This window comes from Pieris brassicae, chromosome 3, assembly GCF_905147105.1.
Source record: "Pieris brassicae chromosome 3, ilPieBrab1.1, whole genome shotgun sequence".
Lineage (NCBI taxonomy): Eukaryota > Metazoa > Arthropoda > Insecta > Lepidoptera > Pieridae > Pieris > Pieris brassicae.
The window spans coordinates 1,074,728-1,096,160 of NC_059667.1; the positions used below are offsets into that span (position 1 = coordinate 1,074,728).

At 35.5% G+C, this 21,433-nt stretch overlaps 1 protein-coding gene across 21 annotated transcripts in view; it reads left to right on the forward strand.

Moving 5' to 3' along the window:
* The window catches only part of LOC123706868 (voltage-dependent L-type calcium channel subunit beta-2), a 149,828-nt gene that overhangs the window by 110,069 nt on the left and 18,326 nt on the right, over positions 1–21,433 (forward strand). For 2 of the 21 annotated variants that reach the window (XM_045656426.1, XM_045656429.1), the window contains exon 1: positions 11,254–11,380. The exons of 14 other annotated variants lie outside the window; for them this stretch is intronic. In XM_045656426.1, coding sequence (XP_045512382.1) covers positions 11,318–11,380 — 63 coding nt within the window. In that variant the 5' untranslated portion in view covers positions 11,254–11,317. Of the gene's footprint in view, positions 1–11,253; positions 11,381–17,393; positions 17,628–19,512; positions 19,619–21,433 lie in introns of those variants that run through there. 5 more of the 21 variants (XM_045656433.1, XM_045656432.1, XM_045656431.1 and 2 more) reach the window with 5 other exon arrangements.

Genomic DNA, 21,433 nt, shown 5'->3' on the forward strand with positions numbered 1-21,433 from the left:
TATTTTATATTATCGGATACCTCATGTGAACATATGATATACTTTGAACATACCAGTTACATAAACACTATAATGCCGAATGGTAAGGAAGAACTACTTGCGCCAGTAACTATCATCTCTAAAGATACCGCACGCGTGTCAGACTTATACAACTTCATGAAGTGCGTGGAATAGATAGAACAGATATCTGGTCTCACCTACGACGCTTTTACTGCTTTAACACCCCTCATTTATCCATTGTTCTTCAAATATAAATAACAAGTCATTAATGTTGCATGTTAAACCGTTTATTTGGGTGTGAGCAAAATATTGTTATCATTGACTAATGTGTTCTGTGCGTCATATTTGTTATCTGTGGTTTTCAACATCCAAATCTGTGATAGCTTCTAAATTAAAAACTGACCTCCACATTCATATCTCTTATCATCATAGCATAAAAACAATTTGACAGAAAGAGACAAAGTACCTACTGTAGAATAGAAGGCAATTAGATTAGTTTGATGAATAAGGGGGTAAAATTGTTCTATGATTTGAGTTTCGCGCCCCTCAAGAACAGTGGAATGAATGGAACTTACATATATATAATTGTCACCTCATTGAATAGCTCCTATAGCTGGTAATTAGAGATTTTAGGGAAAGAATATTCCAAGGAATTGACAAAGGATGATTTCACGGAGTTACGGAGAATAAATACATTGATAAATATAGTTAATATATACTATTCCACCTGCGTATACGAGAATATATTGTCATTTAATATATATATTTTTTTATGTAATAGCAGGCAAACGGGCAAGAGGCTCACCTGATGTGAAGCGATACCGCCGCCCATGGACACTCACATTGCCAGAAGGCTCGCAAGTGCGTTGCCGGCCTTTCAAGAATTGGTACGCTCTTTTCTTGAAGGACCCTAAGTCGAATTGGTTCGGAAATACTTCAGTGGGCAGCTGGTTCCACATAGTGGTGGTGCGGGGCAAAAACTGCCTTAGAAAACGCTCAGTTGTGGAACGACGGACGTCCAGGTGATACGGATGGTATTTTGTATTTTGCCTTGACGTCCTATAATGAAACTCAGCTGCGGGTATTAGACCGAACAACTCTTCTGAACACTCCCCATGGTAAATGCGGTAGAAGATGCAGAGGGACCCAACATCTCTACGCAACGCCAAGGGATCAAGCCGCACGGAATATGATTGGTCGTCGACGATTCGAACAGCTCATTTAATATAAAAACAAAAGTGTTACATGTATAGTATACTTATACAAATATCAATAACCTTTAATAACCATAGTTACACCACGACGTCCGACTGAGTGAGCCTCTTCGAAACTCTTCCTCTTCTCTGTCATATTAGCTCGTATCTTCCAATTCCCCTAACATATATACATACCATATAACATTTGCAACAAACAATAGGATTACAGTTGGTATTGATACTAGTTTCCAAACTAAGCTGTGTTATGGATGAACAAGCAATTTCACAGCAAAGTTGTATTGGTAACAAATGTAAAGTTTTAATTTATTTATTTATTGTATAAATGTTCTTAATATAAAGGAAGTTGGTGTGGTGGAAACACAAACTGTACACAGTTTTTCTATCCACTAGGACGTCGAACATAATTAAATCATTAACACACATATATATATATATATATATATATATGTGTGTTAATGATTTAATTCCTATATATATATACTAAGGCCAGTGACATATAAACTGTAAATTTATAACAATCAAACCATTCAAACGATTTAAAATTGCACGTAAAACGTCATAAACAAATCTAGACACTGACGCGCCATAGATAGCCGATGCAAGAAAACTGTTCTTGTCGAGAATTCTCATTCACATACAGGTTGAGTTCCTATATTCGAATATATATATATATATATATATATATATATATATATATATATATATTTTAATGACGTATATGGCATAATTTTTGCTATGCATAATTTATAATTGTTTGACTTATGTAGTATTTTTTTAATTTAAGTTTAATATTGTTTCTTGTTATATTAGTAAGAAGTAATAAAAAAAATAAAGCAAAATAATAGAGTCCACTATTTAGAAGTTAGTATACACAATAAAAATCCCCTTTCAAAGATAATATGGACGCACCAACGTACTTTTTCTCCTTGGCTATCCACAAAAGAATATATTCCGGAAATCAAGATACGCATAAAAGCTCTGACCACTGAATCATGTACGAAAAATGTTATTCACAAATTTTACCACCTTCAATGTATCAAAGTCGAGCCTTTCAGAGGGTGGGAAAGTTTTGACAGCAGGTGTTATATTTATGCCCGGGTATTGCGTGTACAGCCTTCTTAAGCATCTTTAAATTTGGAACACATTCAAAAAGTTCATATTGTATTCGTATTCATATACTTAAAATATAAAAGACAAATTTGATTGTCTTTGGTGAACCTATTCACGGGTCTTGGGTCCCCATGATCGCTTTTCACGCTACGTTTCATGCTGTTGACGTCCTCCAACTTTGGTTTTGTTCCTTATGGAGTAGAGACTCTTCGGCCGTGGAGTCCACAGGTACTAATTTAGTTCCAGTGACCATAGAGCTGGTGCTTTCCTCGCTCAACGAATGAGTATCGTAATACATAATATTGAAAGGTACGCTGCCACAGGGAGCAAACTTTTAAAAAATGTTTTAATTTTCTTTTTATTAATTTTTAATTATTTTTACTATTGCTACATAGGTTAAGAAAATTGTAAATACTGTATACTTGATTCTTATGTTTTATTTAAATATCTATTGATTTGATTTTATATAATTAATTTTTCAATGAATAAAATCATGTAGTTAAAATAATACGGGCTTAGTTTCAAAGGTAAGAGAAGATTCACCGTACGTCAAAAATGTATTGAATATTGACATACGGGAGTGAAAGTTCGCGTTAAGTCGACTCTAAATCCTGCTTTAGTATAATCCTTCAGTGACACTCGAAAGTAAACTAATTAGCTTCCGAATCTCAAAATACTCAATACCCTTTTACGAAGTGTCTGAGAACACGGAAACGTCCCATGTCCCTATTTCCCGAAACGTACTTATTTAAATATTCCCAGAGTTGAATGCACTCTCATTAAAAACAAAACTAAGTTCTATTTCTTTTGATGTACATCGATGCTCGTGTGAGAGAGATATTCAGTCCTCGCGCGCTAAAGGAGCGATAGTTGTGACAGGTTACAAGTGCCTATGGAGGAAGGGATGTACCAACAAATTATCGATAAACAATTAAACAAGAAAGCCAAAACAGTGTTAAACAAAATAACATGAAACAGAAAACATAAGTCAATTGAATACATTAATAGATTAAAAAACCTGATATCAAACATAAATCTACAACTTATAAAAACACTTTTTACCGGATTGAAGCTATGTATAAACTTATAATTATTTTAAATTTTATATTTATACATAGCTTCAATCCGGTAAAAAAGTGTTTTCTTTAAATGTGTAAAAGTTATGTTGATAAAAGACAATACTATGTACAACTTATAATTTAAAAAAAAATATTACTGCTATATAAAAACCACCCGCTTCCTAAAATATTTCCTATATGGTAAGGTGAAAAATGCCTACATCTTCTTAAATTGTATTGTATTAAGCTAAAGCCAGACACATTGGCGAAATACGCAGATAATTAATTGGTGATCGTACGAAAAACAATTGTATATATATATTTGGGATATAGAATATCTTGCCACATAAGAGTGAGGGATTCTTCCTCTTCTTTTCTCTTTATTACTGGAGGTTGGCCTTCAGTATCTTGATGCGTGTCTTGTCCTGTGCCTGTATGTCCGCAAATTAACAATAGCGTGGAAAATTTATAATAATATTACCACATTTTGGCACAAATCGTGCGTTTGTTTTAAGAAACTATATATTTATTTATTATATTAGGTAACCAAGTAAAAATCTTAAATTGATTCTAAATTTAAGAAGAACTGGCAAGCAACTCTCCGCCACTCTTTTAATAAGAAAACATGAGTTTGTATAAGGAAGCATGATAAACACACATACAAGATAAAGAAAAAATACATATATACACAACATATAATTATAGAAGTGTTATTTAATTGCTTTACAGATAAGATGTTATTGTCTTTTGTTAACATAGCTTTTACACATTAAGAAAACACTTTATAAACGGATTGAAGCTATGTATTATTATTACAAACTTATAATTATTTACATAGCTTCAATCCGTTTAAAAAGTGTTTTCTAGATAAGATGTTTTTATACAACTAAATTACAATAACAGGCACGAAAATGTAAACACAGCAGACATCCATAAAAAAAACAAAGAACAGTGATTTTAAAAGCCGCTTGAACTCGACAAAACCACCGCACAACACTAGAATAGTGTCACATTACGGGCACGCGGCCCTTATTTTTATTTTGTCAAATTGTAACTGAAATAAAGCGGTCGCTCGTAATAAAAATACCGTGGTACTGTTATTGCAACGGAAATAGCGACGGCTGTCGCCTCTCTTCGCTCACTCCGCGTGTACTATAGGCACTTATTATTTGATTCTTCATTAATATAGACATCTACCTAATAATAATAATAATAATAATTAAGCCTCATTTATTCCTTGAAAATTTACAAAATAAACACACACATAAAAATATATATGTATATAAATATTTTACATTTTTTTTTCAAGGACCTCTTATTGAGTATAGGCCTCCTCCAATTGGCTCCATCTCTGTCTGTTTTGAGCATCGAGACATCTACCTAAATAAACATTAAATTCATATGTCGTATTCGAATTTCTCATCCACAAGACTTAAAAATCTTTATCGAAGTTCACATTACGGTCTGACCCATTGCAACAACTTAAATAGATTCTACCCTCATTTAGTTTAATAAACAATAAAATTACTAAACATCTAATAACAAACAACTTATCCAATTTCTTATTGACACTGGAAGGAAGATACAGGAGGTTTAAGATACAGGCTAGGCCTAGTTTAAACGCTAGTGCTTATAGAAGTATATTATGTATAAGGCTAACCAAAATGAATTTTGTATCTCAACGATTCGTTGCCTATTGTATGTTTACAACCTTTAGAATGTATGTACAAAATGTAATGTTTTTTGAGTCAAATAAAGTTTTTTTTTTATTCATAAGTGAATACGAACTGGAACAGAAAACAAACATGGCTCTGGCAAAAGCTTCATTGCTTCTCTGGAGAAACGAACTGATAGTTCAGCAACTTCATTTCAAATATAGAAATGATACAGTTTTTCAGTCTGCAAGGTGGTTCGGCATCCCTTGGAATATGATCATCATCAACGAATCCCCCTTAAGTATATTTCGCCACCGCAATCTATTTAGTGCTTTTTGCGTCCTAACTTCGAACCCCTATTGTTTCGAGGTCCTTGAATGGAGTTGCCATTCCACCAATGCAGCCTCGGTCTACCGGGTTTTATCTTGCCACCAGGTTGTGAGTTTTATGCCATGGAATACATTTCCATCAAATTAAAGTACATATATGTATATAGTACCTTCTTTTCCGTGTTAGGGAAGAGTTAAAGTAAATTGATTTAGACATTTGAAGATAGCTGAATATTAGTTGCATACATCTGATGAGATTTTAAAAATTGACATGCAGGCCAAGAACCAGTTGCTGCAGCGTTGGATGTCCTCCCACTAGCTGGACAGATGATCTGAAAGGTGTTCGATACAAAGCGTAAAACGAGCTAATCTCAGTAGCTACTAAAAATTGATAAATTGTTTGTTGTCCTTCTCTATCTAAGTTTCTTTCTAATTAATAATTCAGAGATTAGACTGAGTGATTTAACAATAGTGAAATAAACAGAAGACATTATAATAACTAAGTGACTTAGAGTACAAGTTTCAGCCGCCCACCACCACAACATGGAACCAGCTGCCCACAGAAGTATTTCCGAAACAATCCGACTTAGAGTCTTTCTTAGATCCTAGCAATTCTTACGCAACGCACTTGCTAGCCTTCTGGCAATGTGAGTTTCCATTGGCGGCGTCATCGCTTAACATTAGCTGAGCATCCTGCTCCTGCTCAGTACGATGATTTATTCGAATCTTTTTAGTACGGGGCAAATGGGCTGGAAGATCAACTGATGTTACGTTATACCTAAGGACGATTAGATTCCAGAACATGCTAAGAGAATTTAACAATGGAAAAAGCCGGACATAATTACGATTTATAAATGTAATATATGATTTGGTCGTCCTCTTTCCGTCGTGGATTGCATATTACTGAAATAGATGCAGTGTCGTTCACCCGTCTAACTTTGTAAAAACACATACATGAGGCCATTGACAATATAAAATGTCGCACATGTATTGAGAATTGTTAGGTTTTGATTATACGTACAGTGCCAATTAACTTTGCCGGTCAATAATACAAGTGGCTTGAGCGTGCGTCTGTCATCTCCGAGGTCTTTGGTTCGACAACCAGCTGTGCATCAATGGGGATTGCTATGGATACATTTAATACTCTCTCGGGTGGATGTGGGATCCACTAAAACCCCAAATCGCCACCAGCAATCACCCGAGGCAGGACACGGGTAACAGCCTTGTCAGAAGAAAACATGGCTATTTCGTCCGGATTTGTAACCCCGGGGGGGGGGGGGGGGGGAGGTCACATACCGTACGTGCCGTAAAAATAACACAAGTTACAAATCCACGCGACAGTAATGAATGAAATATCATTGGTATAACAAGGTATCCGCCTGGCTTGTATCCAATTCCACTATTTACAAATCGAAATTCTTACAAAATTACAAACTTTATTGGGATATTGAAATATAGAGCCGATATCCAGATTGAGAATTCTGATAATTTATCTGGATAACCGTTATTGGTCAGCTCACACTTTGGAAACGATTCGAGCTTTCATTGATTTTTTTTATTTATTTCCGTCACATAAGTCTACAGCATTTACAATACTCTACATCTCAGTAATAATAATAATGAACCGAATATTAAAACAAATTTAAAAAGTTGGTACCTTTAATTAACTTTTTTACCAGATGTATGTATTATTATAATTTTACACGGGATTATTATAAACTTAACGTCGGGAGAAATTTAAAATTACATAAAATAGTTATAAGTTTATAATAAAATAATTATAATAATACATAGCTTCAGTCCGCTAAAAAAGTGTTTTCTTTAAATGTGTAAAAGCTATGTTAACAAAAGACAATACTAAGTTGGTACCTGTGGATATTTGTACGTACCTTTAATACTGGCAGCATTTACGCACTGTATTGTGCGTATACGTTGAGCAAGGAAAGCACCAGCTCTGGGATCAGTGGTACTATCAACCAGGCGCCAACTTAAATATTTAATTAGCGCCTGCGCACTTGAACCCAACAGCCCAAGAGTCTCTACTCCAAAGGGAATAAAATCAACAATTTTTTATAATCAATTTTATTTTAATCTCTTCGTGTTTGTTGTTTGGCTATAAGTGCTTGTCACATTGAATATTGTTTTTTTATTTTTCTTGTACCAATGTATCAATGTGCCGAGCGTTGGCAAGCTTTTATAAATAAGTATATAGAGCCGAGGAATTTAGTTTTTTTAGGATTCAATTGTTTTTTTCATTAAATATCATACTTATATATAAAGGCAGATTTCTGCCTCAATCATATACTTAACAATACATATTTACTTTGACAATGTTGGCTTAGTGGATTCAGCATGCGTGATCATCCCTGAGGTCGTAGGTTCGATCCCCGCCTGTGTACCAATGGACTTTCTTTCTTTTTGCCAATTTAAGATTCACTCGAACCGTGAAGGAAAACATTGTGGGATATCCGGCTTGCCTTAGATAGATTGACAATGATCATGAAACAGATACAGAAAACTCAGGCCCAGACCCAAAAAGGTTGTAGCGCCAATGATTTATTTATTTTAGGAATGTCACCAAAATTTATTATTTCAATTGTAGTTCCGCCGAAATTAAACACGCTGCAACAAATGTAAATATTTGAATTCTAAATTTATTTTTACTAGGTTGTCGAAGTATTGGCTATTTGTTTTTTTTTTTAATATTTGGAATACAATTATGTACAGTATAGCCTCGGGTTAGGGACAACGTAGTAAATAAAGAAACAGTTTATGTTATCGGTTCACTTGTTTAATCAGAACATATAGAAATACTTCCCTTCATAATAATCAAATACGATTCTTTTATATTAATTCTCAAACACAATTATCTACAGTTTAAACACAATATAGCGAACAGATAATCTAACTTCCGTGAACATAATATACTTATTTGTATAAAAAACTACTTTAGAAGATGTCTAAGAAGTCATTTATTATTATAATGTATCGAAACATTACAAGGTTATACGCCTACGTAATTAATTTACCTTTAATGCAAACAATTTATTTTTATTAAGGTACAATAAGTCCAACTGTCGCCACGCTTACAAAATAAAGTAATAACTAAAACCTTAATTTCATGTTATTTTTAACGTAATTAGTACCAAAGATAAATTACGTAAATTGTAATATCCATGTTTATGCTTATACATTTAAAACGTATTAAAAATAAAAACGCTTTAACAGAAAGACACAATTGAGCAACTGTCAACGAAAACGTAAAATGCCAATTTAGTCCATATTAGTTTAAGTGTTAGTACTGACATCTAGGAATTTGTTTGTGTAACTTCAATATTAAAGAGCGCCATCTAGTGGAGTAAATATGTACTATTAGCTGGAGTAACCAAAGCTTCATTCATTTCTAGTTTGATAACATGTTATTACTTTACTGCGGCTTTTGTAGATGGCGTTAGTGATCGAGGTAATTTTAAAACAAAGAGGACACTACTACAACGTTATATACAGTTTAGGCGTTTGTCGACTTATTTTTATTAGTAATATTTAGTTTTTTACCACAAATTCCATACTGTTGAAACAATTGTATATTAAATCGGTGTTAGTTATTATACTCTTAGTCTATGTTAGTTATTGTTATTATGGGTACTCCTCCTGAACATTCCATTTGGATCTGCTGTTGGCTCATCATCTATTTCTTCCCTGATGTCTTCAGCCATTTCATCTGTTTTTCTGGAAGGTCCCCTCCAGCGGTCCCCTTCGTCGGTCCATCTTTTATCTGTGCACCTTGCAATATGCCCATGTTAAGTTATGCCAACACAAATATACAGTATTAACAATATTTTTAATCTCTTAAATCACTTGCTTAATCCCAGGAACAAGGTTCTGCAGCTGATTATATAGGCTTATAAATTAGTAAATATTAAAAAAAACTAATTTATGTAATGTTTAAGGGTGTGATGTAGATTATAGGTGTACATTAACCCTTTTAGTGCCATGGAGCGCCGACGCGCTGCTTTCGCTAGTTATGAAAAATGCCAGCGCTGGTGAATATTTCTCTCTTGTTCATATAAATTGTCTATAGAATATTTTACCAATATATTGAAATTTTACCATTATACTTGTATGGCACTAAAAAGGTTAAAATTAAATCTTTATGAAAAATCAACTCCTTTTTCCAGAACTGCATTAATGTGACTAGATACCAAAGTTCTATTTAAAAGTGAATTTTTTTTGATTAAATAAGATTCCTTAAAAAATTCTTGCTCTCGATATGACGTATTCATATATACAAAAAATATCCAAATTTAACATTGGCACATATACAACTAGTGGAACGTGGTCTCCAAAACACTGAAGCGCAAAGAAAAATGCATTCAGAATTGGAGTATAAGCATATTATATGCATTTTAGTTGTAAAAAAGGAGGCAAACGGGCAAGAGAGTCACCTGATCTTCAACGCCCAATGCCCATGGACACAATCAATGCCAGAGGGGTAATAGGTGCGTCACCGGCCTTTGATAAATTAGTACTTTTCTTGAAGGACCCAATGTCGAATTAGTTCGGAAATACTTCAGTGGTGGCGGGGCAAAACTGCCTTTTAAAACGCTTAGTTGAGAGACGGACGTCGAGGTGATACGGATGGTATTTCGTATTCTGCCTCGACGTCCGGTGATGAAACACAGCTCCGAACTCCTCTAAACATTTTCCATGGGCCAAGAGATCATTCCGTTTGGAAAGAGAATCAGAACGATGAACATGATTACTATAAAAATAATGTACTGATCAGAAAAAACCAATGTAAGCCGGAAACCAGTGATTTGGCAAGTGTGTGTAACCAAGTATGGTTTAAAAGTAGGCCGTATTGTGTGTGCGTTATGGGTGAAAATAGCACAATTTTTAAACATACTAACGGGTGTTATTGGGACTATAAAGAAGGCAATTGATATGTTGGATATACATTGAAGCATATATTCATTCATCTAACTAACCTAACCTAACCTCACTTAGGTTGGGTAACCTGGACCTCTGAAAGAAGAGAAGACATGATCTGGGTGGTTCAAATCACTTCGATACAAGGCAAAAAGATTATTTCATGTAAATTAAAGTTATAATGAAACACTCTTAACAACAACCAAACTTAAAGTGAGAGTGGCAGAAAGTTTCTTGACAGTTCTTCTTGCCCGTTCTACGCCCTTGACTTGCGAACTTGTAAATGTAAATTTTCAATTAATTTAACTTCTTTTTTTGACGTTCATAAGTGTACTTGTTAAACTTTATGAATAAAGTAACCAGCCTATACTACACAAGGTGTACAGGATTCGACTCCGTGTAGGTATAATTCAGTCTAAGTGCATGCATGCTTGAAGTATTTCCGAACCAATTCAACTTAGGGTCCTTCAAGAAAAGAGCGTACCAATTCTTAAAATACAATGCACTCGCAAGCCCTCTGGCATTGAAAGTGTCCATGGGCGGCGGTATCACTTAACATCTGGTGCGCCTCTTGTCCGTTGGTCTCGTATTACATAAAATATATATATATATATATATATGCTTCATGTAATTCCATCATACCGTTTCAAACAACGTTGTTGACATCAGTTGCCGCACTACACGATTTGGATTTTCTTTATGAAATCAGCAATGGAGTGGAACTCCTTGCCCGCTTCCATAATAATATGGGTTCATTCATGGCGGTTAAACAGGTATCTCCTGGAAACGTAGGCCACATCTCACTTAATATCAGGTAGGATTGAGGCCAAACGTCTATCCAACTTTGTATAAAAAAAATTTTTGTTACGATAGCGAGCAATGTAAACATACATCAATAAATTCACGCGAAAGCGATGCGCCCGATCTATTTCGGGATTTAGCGAGTGGCCGCCAACCTGCGCGCGCGCTGGTCGTGTAACAGATTTCTGATAGTATAGTGTTAGTGATATGTTAACATCATGACGAAGGCTTTAAGGATGGATCACTTTAAACGGCAGCGTTACGGTCTGCGCAAGAGACGGGTAGGTTCAATTTATTCTGATAAAAACTCAAATCTACTTTCAAAAACTGTCAAGTCGTCAAATCAGCTGTACATTTTTGACAGTTCTTACTAAGGTATGACTACATAAGTGTGTCATATTTTCTAATTAATAGGTGTTCGGAAGTAAATCGAATCAGAGAATTTAAACACTCCGGCACACCCGAGGATAAAATAATATTAATATGTTACACCTGTCAGAGTCTTACAATTATATCTAATGGTAGATATGCCCACTGCGTACCGATTCTTAAGATTCGAGATAATTTATCTCGCTTTTAAGTGTTTTTATTTTATATTATTAAAAAACCCAGCACCGAACTTGCGAGCCTTCTGGCAACGTCGGTGTCCATGGGCGACGATACCACTTAACATCAGATGAGCCTCCTGCCAGTATTCCTCCGGGACTGAAAAAAAATTTAGAACTATAGACATATATGTTACGCATACAATTTGTCTTTGTATTACAATAATAATTTGCCCTATGGATTGAAGAAGCACGTTTAACCGCTCTTGGCAGGCCGATGCATGTTTAAAGCACCCATAGCAATGTCATAATAATGATAATAATTTAATTATAATTGTTCTCAAAACGTATAGTGTAAACACTCTCCCACTATAAAGGCACTTTGCCTTTAATAATTCAATCACTTCCCCCTGAAAGCATTACACGGCAGTGATCTATAACTTCTAGGAAGGTGATTAATAGTTTGTAATTTTTTTAATACGTGATGCACAATACAGCCTTGTTAGATCCCTCGGTAGATAAATAAGTTTCTTTAAACATTATGAATAAGTATGGATACCTTTTAAATAATAATTTAATTTAAATTTAAAAATATTATTATAGTGGTAAAATCTAAAGTTCGCATATTCTTCCACGCATAGGTGTGTGTATATGTGTGTTAACTAAGATTATGAGTCATATACTTACTATATATATTATATACTATATACTTAATTCTTATATTATTTTGCCACTACATCATTGCATTATTTAAATATATTAGGACGTTATCAAATTAATACTAAATATAATGTTTCACTCAAATATTCATTAAAGACCGAGAAGGGAAAATGGTCAATGGTGGTATATTATTCATCGATTATCTTAAAAAGGGAAAACCATCAACAGCGACTATTACGTGGCGTGGTTGGAGTGTTTAAAGGACAAAATAGAGGAAAAACGGCCTCATTTGAAGAAGAAGAAAAAAGATGGCAAAATTCCACGAATTGAGCATCGAAATGCTTCCGCACCCACCGTTTCGTGTTCCCAAATCTCAAGGGAAAGCTCGCTGGACAGAAGATTTGCGCTGATGAATAAGTTATCGCCGAAACTGTACCCTTTGAGGCTAATCACAATTGGTATCGAAAAATTGTGTGACCGTTATAATCGTCGAATCGCTCTTGAAGGCAACTAACTATATTGTATAATCAAATCAAAATATATAAGAATAGAAACTTTACATCAAAATGTATTTAGAATCGTCCATATCTAAACAATAACTTGCTAAATTAAAACCAATGAAAATTGCTGTCATATAAATTTTGCAATTCATATTGCATTTGGATGTTCGCCATTGGATAGAAATACTTCGATGTCAAGATCAAGGTTCCTTCTAGAAGTCTACTAGGCATCAAATAAATCTTAAAGTAGAGATGCTAACATTGGCAATGCTATTGTGGTAAATTACCTCAGTGCTCGGGAGCAGTATCAATTTGTTGCACTCCAAGTTTTTGATCCGGCTCAAAGGACCAAAATGTACGGTTCAGGAGGATGCTGAAGAGCAGGGCCAGATAATTTCAGACCTCTGAAGGCCTCGGTGTAACAAAGGAGAAGAAGCCCAAATTATTTTTTAAAATTAAAAAAAATCCAGTCGAGCTTTTCAATAAATATTTTAATTATTTATTGTGAAACCAAGTAGATTCTTTTAGTATTTAACACACATATAAAAAAATATCAAAAAAAAAGTTGTTTACTAGTTGGAATTTAAAACATTTTTTTGTTCCGAAGTATCTGTGTCTTCCACATTCAATTATGTCACCTATACTCTCGTATGTCGCAACTCTGATAAATTAGTTGTCACCGGGCTTATAAAAGTCAGAAAGCTTAAACACAAAATATACACCCAATGTGCCTCTTCATAGCAAGCATAACTTTAACATTTTTTTTCGTATGGAAATAATGAGTTTCCTTAAGTTAAGAATCTGTCTAAATAAATTAATATTGGCATAATTCAAGTGTCAGCTGTCAAGTATCAACTGTCTACAACAATACTGATGTCAATGTTTGAAGTGTCGCAATGGAGCCGCGCTCGATTTTTCTACTTTATTTATTAACACTTCATTGTATTATAATATAAATATTGAACATAATTAAATGAAAAGGAGGCCAACTGGAGGCCTTATCGCTTTCGAGTGATCTTTACCAGGCAACTACTTTAGTTAGATATCAGAACAAAACATTTGTTATTGTTAAGCTCCCTCGCATTTATATCGTTCTGATTATGAATGGGTGACTCATACATGTTTCATCAGTATTTAGCTATTCTGGGAGAAATTGTACTGCGGCGAGTTGAGTTGAAAGTGAAAAATATGTACAAAAATAAAAAAAAACGCGCCATTGGCAGTACAACCTTAGGTCTCAGATTATGTATCTGTTTCATGACCATTTGTCAATTAGAAAGGCAAGAAGATGCTCTGCGACCTGTGCCTGACACACGCCGTCGACTTGGGTCTAGGGGAAGCGGGTTTCCTCACGATGTTTTCCATCACAGTTCGCGCGAATGTTAAATGCGCATATAGAAATAAAGTCTGTTGGTGCACAGGACACCCAGTGCCGGAGATCGAACCTACGACGTCAGTGATGAGAGGCGCATGCTGAAGCCACTAGGCCAACACTTGACTTTAAATATATATATATGTACATATATAGAAAGAAAAAATCACGGTTCTGTTTGTAACTATAGCTGAGGTTTGAAGCGTCTTCAGTGTTGTGAAGAGGCTTAACCACTGGGATAGCTCTGGAGTATTCATATTCATTCATAATAAAATCGCACGAGTTTCAAGGTCGTTCTGAGGTTTCCAGGATTAACACCAACAAAGAATTTCATTATCTACTTTATCGCTAGAACAATATGTCCTGTAGTCTGTCTAGACACGGCGTACACATGACGCTAAGTGTGTCGTCACAATTAGGTCACAGTGCCGTCAACTCCCGACGGCAAAAGTGCGCTGAAGATTTGCTGGGAGAGTGCTACATTTCAGCGCTTTTCCATGGTTTTGCGGTAAACATAGCCAGAACGTGATCTCCTTTTGGTGGCAAAAAAATCCCAAGCGGTAAGAAAATTGCTAGATACCGCCCAATTTTTATTGAGCGCTGACAGATCCAAGATTCCGCTAGCTGTCCCGCTGTAGCGGTCAAAGCGCTAAATTGGCATCGGTGTTGGGTCAACGTTCCATCGATCGGTGGTGTGCGCATGCGTCGCCAACTCAAACGAATATTTATTTTATTTCTTAAACAATAAGAATCAAACTTCCGTCATTCTCGAGCCACTGCAGTTTTGGTTACTTAGGGACTTCAGAAGGAAAGTTAATAATTTTAGGTTGATTTTTACTGTTAAATCCATTTTATTTCGTAATATTTATAGGACTAGTTTACGTTAAACTGAGGTCTTAATTTCGGATCCCATAATATAACCTTTTTCTTTGGGCTAGTGCAGTCCAATTGGTCCTAAGCACGGACAGTTAAATAGACACAGATTTCGTATACGTGTGGACAGTTCATACTGTACGAGGCAAGCTATTTTGCTCTCAGGCTTTCTTAGTATTATAAGCGTGGCGATTTCCTATATCGTCGGTGTTACGCCCCGAGGGTATAGCCAGACGAAGGCACTCTCTTCAACATTTACATTACATTCGTTCCATAGCAATTAGTATTTAATTATTTTGCTTATATTCTATTGTTGTATGCAAACGGTTAAGAAAGAGTGAAAAAGAATCCAAATTTAAATAAACCCCGATGACACAGGGACCGTAAAGACTCATAGTGATTTACCTAAGCAAAATACTTTAAATAATATACATGTACAAATAACTATAAATCTGATTAAAAAATCCGTTCAATGGGCGCCGTTCGCAGGTTCGAATCATTCAGACACCTAGGTATATAAACTTGATATATAAACAATTTGACGTCGAATTGATTAGCAGATTGGAATTTTTTGAGGTCGGTTAATAATTAACTTAAAATTAAATAAAACAAATAATGACGAAAGGTGTTAAGATCTGATAAAAGTTTATTTCGAAGGTAGAATAAGTTTTATCCAAACATATTTTTTTTTAAATTTAATAACAGAAGGCAAACGGGCGGGAGGCTCACCTGATGTTAAGCGATACTGCTGCCCATAGACACTGACATTGTCAGAGAGCTCGCTCGTGCCCTCTTGTCTTGAACGACCCTAAGTCGAATTGGTTCGAAAATACTCCAGTAGGCAGATAGATTCACATAATGGATACTTGTTACGAATTTAACAATGTGCTCTTCATTAAGTTCTAATTTAACTACATTAACATAATAATATACCTGATACTAACAACTATACTACTAAAACTTACCAAGGTTAGTGAATATGCAGAAAAAAATAATGTATACATCAAAAGTTCGGTAATGTTTGGCCAGTTGTCAGAACCGGACTGGGGTCTAAATCCAGTTCAATTTAACCCCAAGAAGAAAATTTTCTAAATTTTCTAAATTAGGCTTCTGCCCGTTGTGAGTCTCTGCAAAGCTAATCATGTCATCAATATAATAAGTGGTAGCCCTTATCTGTTTGCTTATCTGCGGGTATGAGACCGAACAACTCTTCTGAGCACTCTCCATGGTAAATGTGGTAGAAGATGCAGAGAGACCCAACATCTTTACGCAACGCCAAGGGATCAAGCTGCACGGAATGTGATTGGTCGTTGATGATTCGAATCGCTCTTCGTTGAATACGGTCAAGTGGAAGGAGCTGGTACTGGGGAGTCCCCACCCAGAGGTGAGAACAATATTCCATGTGGGGCCGTATTTGCGCTTTATAGAGTTGCAAGCGGTGGCCCGGAGTGAAGTACGGTCTCGCCTTACTGAGCACACCAAGCTTTTTGGAAGCTAATTTAGCCTTCCCTTCTAACCGCGAAACTGAACGTCATTCGATATGTCAGCTGAGGCTTTAAGGAGAGAGCCTTCAAAGAGGCCGACAAAAAAATTGTCACACTAGAAAAATCTGTGTAAATACAGTCAATTTGGTTTCCCAAATCAATTGCATTTGCCAAAAAATTTCATACTCAAAGAGATAAGTATCAGTAGATCTTTTGGCACAGAAACCATGCTGACAAAAACTTGACAGTGTGATTTGATTATTGGGATTAGAAGCGATTCAAAAATCTTAGAAAAAGCATTTAAAATATAAATTGGTCTGTAGTTTGTAACAATATTTGTCTCACCCTTTTTATATATCGGTATGATTCTAGCTTACTTCCACACTGTAGGAAACGTGCCTAGTTCTAGTGATTTATTGAAAATAAAGTTTAAGGGTAACGTTAAAGAAGATAAACAACTTTTAATAAAAACTGGTGGAATGCCATCTGATCCACACCCTAAAGAGTTACAGGGTTTTACCGCAGTAGTTGAAAGTATATTAGACTTAGGGATGTAATGTAAATACAATAGGATTACCTACAACTCTTGGTAGTTAAACCATCTCGATTAAGCTACAATTTAAACATACAAAGCAAGAATTTTCCGCCCTATAATTGTTATATATCTTGTTATGCAAACGCACGTTCGACTTTCTTTAACTATTTACATTTAAAAACACATGTTTATTGAACCCTAATATTTACCCTGTTGCGAAAGCAAGCGATGCGCGCGCACATCATTCACCCGCCCGGGACGCGGGGTGCGGGGAATAGCATTTGCGGGGGAGGGGTGCGGTTACCGTTAGTTTCCGTGTGTTCGCGCGGCCGTCGGGGTTACCGCGCGGCCGATGCGTGGCCACAACGGCCGACCACGACGGAATCCCTTTGGTGGTCCAAGGTGGCCACCATCTCCAGCCACCATGTCGTAACATGATGGGTTACAACAGTCAAGGCCACGGTTACAACAAATTATTCGCTCAGGTGCGTGCGCAGTGCGTTTTATAAGCGATGGAAGATGGGCTTCAGCCGTGTATGGAGATTCTTGTTAAATCTCGGTAATGTCGGAATACGCTAGGATCCAGGCGGAAGTGGCTTCGAGTATACTTACCAGCTAAATGGCGTACAGTTTGTTTTATAAGACTTGTTTGTGTTTATCTATCGTTTGTAACATTTGCTTTATCAACTCTTATAATTGTAGTCCTGCTATATTTAGTTGTACATACTAAATCATAATCTAGTTGGAGCCATCGTGTAATAGAATTAAGTGGAAGTAGTAATTCCCCATAAATTTAGCAACTCATTGTCCATTCGATGTGGATTGAAGCGATGACGCTATTAAGCCTGGTTTTTATCAGTCTATTATCGTGTCAGTAACGAGATTGTAATGACACTGGTGATTGACGTTGCTTCAGTCAAGTACTGCAATAAAAAATCTAAGAAAATAATTTGCTCCAACGTTAATATAGGAATCAATTTTTGAATCACTTTCGCTTCTACGGTTAAGATTTTACCATTAGTAGTATAATTTGAAATCAAACAGTTGGTCCTTGGTTAGTTATAGGGAATATTACACAATTATTGTAATAGCAGTTAAAATACCAACAGATGCTAGTTTAACCAAGTCCATTCATGTCAAACTAAACATTTAATTGACGTCAAAACAATAAAGGACTATGATAATAATTACTAACAGTTCTATTAATAAGAGTTAACCGCCCGTGCTACAAAGTTAGGATTTGAGTAGCATACCAACAATAATATTTAGCTCAAACATTGTTAATCCAAACTACGTCAAAGCCAGATATTCTATTTCTAGAGAATATACACTTTCATCCATAAGTGTATCTTCTTCTTTGGAAGATTATTGTTGTTATTGAGAAATTTACATTGGTCAATTGTTAATGTCTCTATGAAACTTTCGTCATTTTGTAATTAGCGATTATAGAATCGAGTTCCTTAGCTGTACAAAAATGCGTGTGTGAATGTGGGGGTTGAACATTTACATGACGTCATTGGTATCGCCGCCTGTCTGCCGCCAACCAAACCCTGACCAACAAACCCCTGAGATAATCGATAATACTGGCCGAATAGCAAACTTTTAACAAATGCAAAATAATATTTTATAATAATACACGGAGCTTGTTGGTAAAGATGTTAAAATGTTTTTAATTTCTAGAGTTATTAGCTTCATTATTCACACGTCTTTAGTATTTCGTATTAGTAATGTAGTGTTAATTTGTAGTCAATTTAGTAATGTTATTTCGCACACACTTACACTAATTAAAAATAGATGTATGTTGCTTTTTTTTATTGTCGCTTCATTTATAACACGTCATTAATTCATAATTTCCGCCCTCTTTTAAGGCTCTCCATGTTTGAATTCTGCATGTTGTATGTACATTGTCACAAACGCGGACCCAGCTCTAAGGTTGTTACTGCCACTCAAAGATTAACCGATTGGAACTTTTTCAAGAAATACAGAGGATTCTCGATAATTTGAGATATATATGGAAAAACCATCGAAAAATACTATAAACTCGATACTCGATGAATTGAATAAAATCGATGCAATTGGTCCCCTCGGTAATTCGAAGTTAAAAAGGATCTTGCTCAACATGTTATCATTTGAAGTACAAGCTCCCTTACTCTCTATAATTTTAACTGTTTACTATGCACAGACCTGTCGTTTGTTTGACTGAAGTTGCTCGCTCAAAAAAGATTACGAACTTTTCGAAATTAAAATTTGTCAAATCTCTCAAATTATTGAGAGTCAACTGTATGACATTCCTACGGAAAGAATTTAAAAAAATGTTGCGGGTACGCCCATGCTGGTTAAGCGTTATTGTCACCTCAATATTTCCTTTTTCAACGAGAAATTCTCTTTAAATTGCCTTTTAATATTTGCATGTATGTAATTATTTTATGCGAATCTATTTGCAGATTAATTTGTGCATTATAAATATGGTGGGCATGTGTGTCTGATTTTTCTTGTGCGTTGCATGCAGTGGGCGCTCGCGCACGTCAAATGAAAAACTACAAGCCGCTGGTAAGAATTTCCTTTTGCTTTTTTGTGAAAATGCGTTTTTCGTTTCACGTATTTATCACCGGTTCAGTGTTCCGAAATAGAACTTTATTACATATGAGAGCGTGAAACGAAAAACGTAGTATTTTTATCACACTATACACTTCCTATATATGTTATATATGTTATTGTGTTAATATACTTAAGTCAGTAACACAAAAACGTCTTTGATATGTAAAATTGTTAAGTTGGGACAAGTTTAGGACTGTCTCTTAAAACTGTATTATTGTTATAAATAAAATATACTTACAATGAGACGGCGAATGCGAAAACAGTTTTGTCGGCCCATAAAATTAATACATACTAACAAACCCTCCCGGTTTCCCGCGATCAACTGTGAGCCATAAACCCAACAAATTATAAATCTTCATGAATCATTCTAGATCTTTGATCTATGTATCTATTTATCACCAATATGATAACTGCAATAAATTCCGTGCAGACGTTTTTGAGTTTATCGCAAAAGAGAGATAGTTAGGTGCTCTCGATATTATACGTATTATCAAGCACCGTCAAGTGCCATCTTGTACTCCACTCCGAACCATCGTTTGCAGCTGTATAAAGCGTAAACTCAGCCCCACATGGAGCACTGTTCTTACCTCTGGGCGGCAGCTCCCCAGTACCCGCTACACCCACTTGACCGTATTCAAAGAATAACAGTTAAAATCGTCGACCAATCCCTTTCCAAGCGGCTTGATCCCATGGCGTTCCGTAGAGATGTGGATGACTCTGCATTTATCACGGAGAGTGTTCAGAGGAGTTGTTCGGATTAATACCTGCAGCTGAGTTTCATCATCGAACGCTGGCTATTGAAGTATTTCCGAACCAATTCGACTAAGGGTCCATGGGTATCAGTATCACTAAACATCAGATGAGCCTCCTGCCGGTTTATCCCCTGTTCTATAAAGAAAAATCTGCTTTTCTCTCATCGTTAAGGCAACGTTTTTATAAGTTCCCGTTCGACATCCACAAATGGTTTTCTATTGGTAAAAGTATTTTCACCATGGGCTAGGTAGATCCAGATTACTATTACCTTTAAAAAAACTACATTCTTCCATAGTTCACTTCGTTATAATATTTATTACTAAGAAAAAATATAATATAACCTAATTGTGAACATTTTCTTTAAATCTTAATAAATTATGCCACAAATAGCAGAGGCATTTTTCATATATACATTTCCCAATATCTACTCGGTTGTCGAACTGAAACTTAAACGCTGCATTTAGAATGAGAGATAAGACTGAGTACCAGAGAAGAAATAGAGATTGATAATACCTACAAAAAGTGGCAGAATCTATCTGCCTGTTCGCGATAAACCCATTTTTCATTTGCAGTTTGCAAGTGAAAGTCAAATTTGCAGTTTTCAGGTTGGTGTTAGATAGATCAGAGAACTAGGATGATTCATAAAGAAGATTTAACAATTAAAAATCATTTATTGATTTAGGAAACACAATGTACACTTCTGAACGTCAATAAAGAAATATATATTAAATGCGTCTAGTTTTACATTTACTGCCAATTGCCATCAAGGGCGCAGAACGGACGGGAAAGACTGGCCATAAACTCTCCCCCATATTTTTTTTAATCGCCAAGTGTTTTGTTTTACAAAATGTTTGTAAGGAGCTGCAACCATTACACCATGTTCCACATGTGTAAGTGATCAACTATAATAATAAAAAATAGAAAAAACAAAGATTTATCCTCTATCAGCTGTAGGCATGGTGAAATAGGAGCACGCTCTTACATTATCATGGGAAACAACACGCAAATACATAG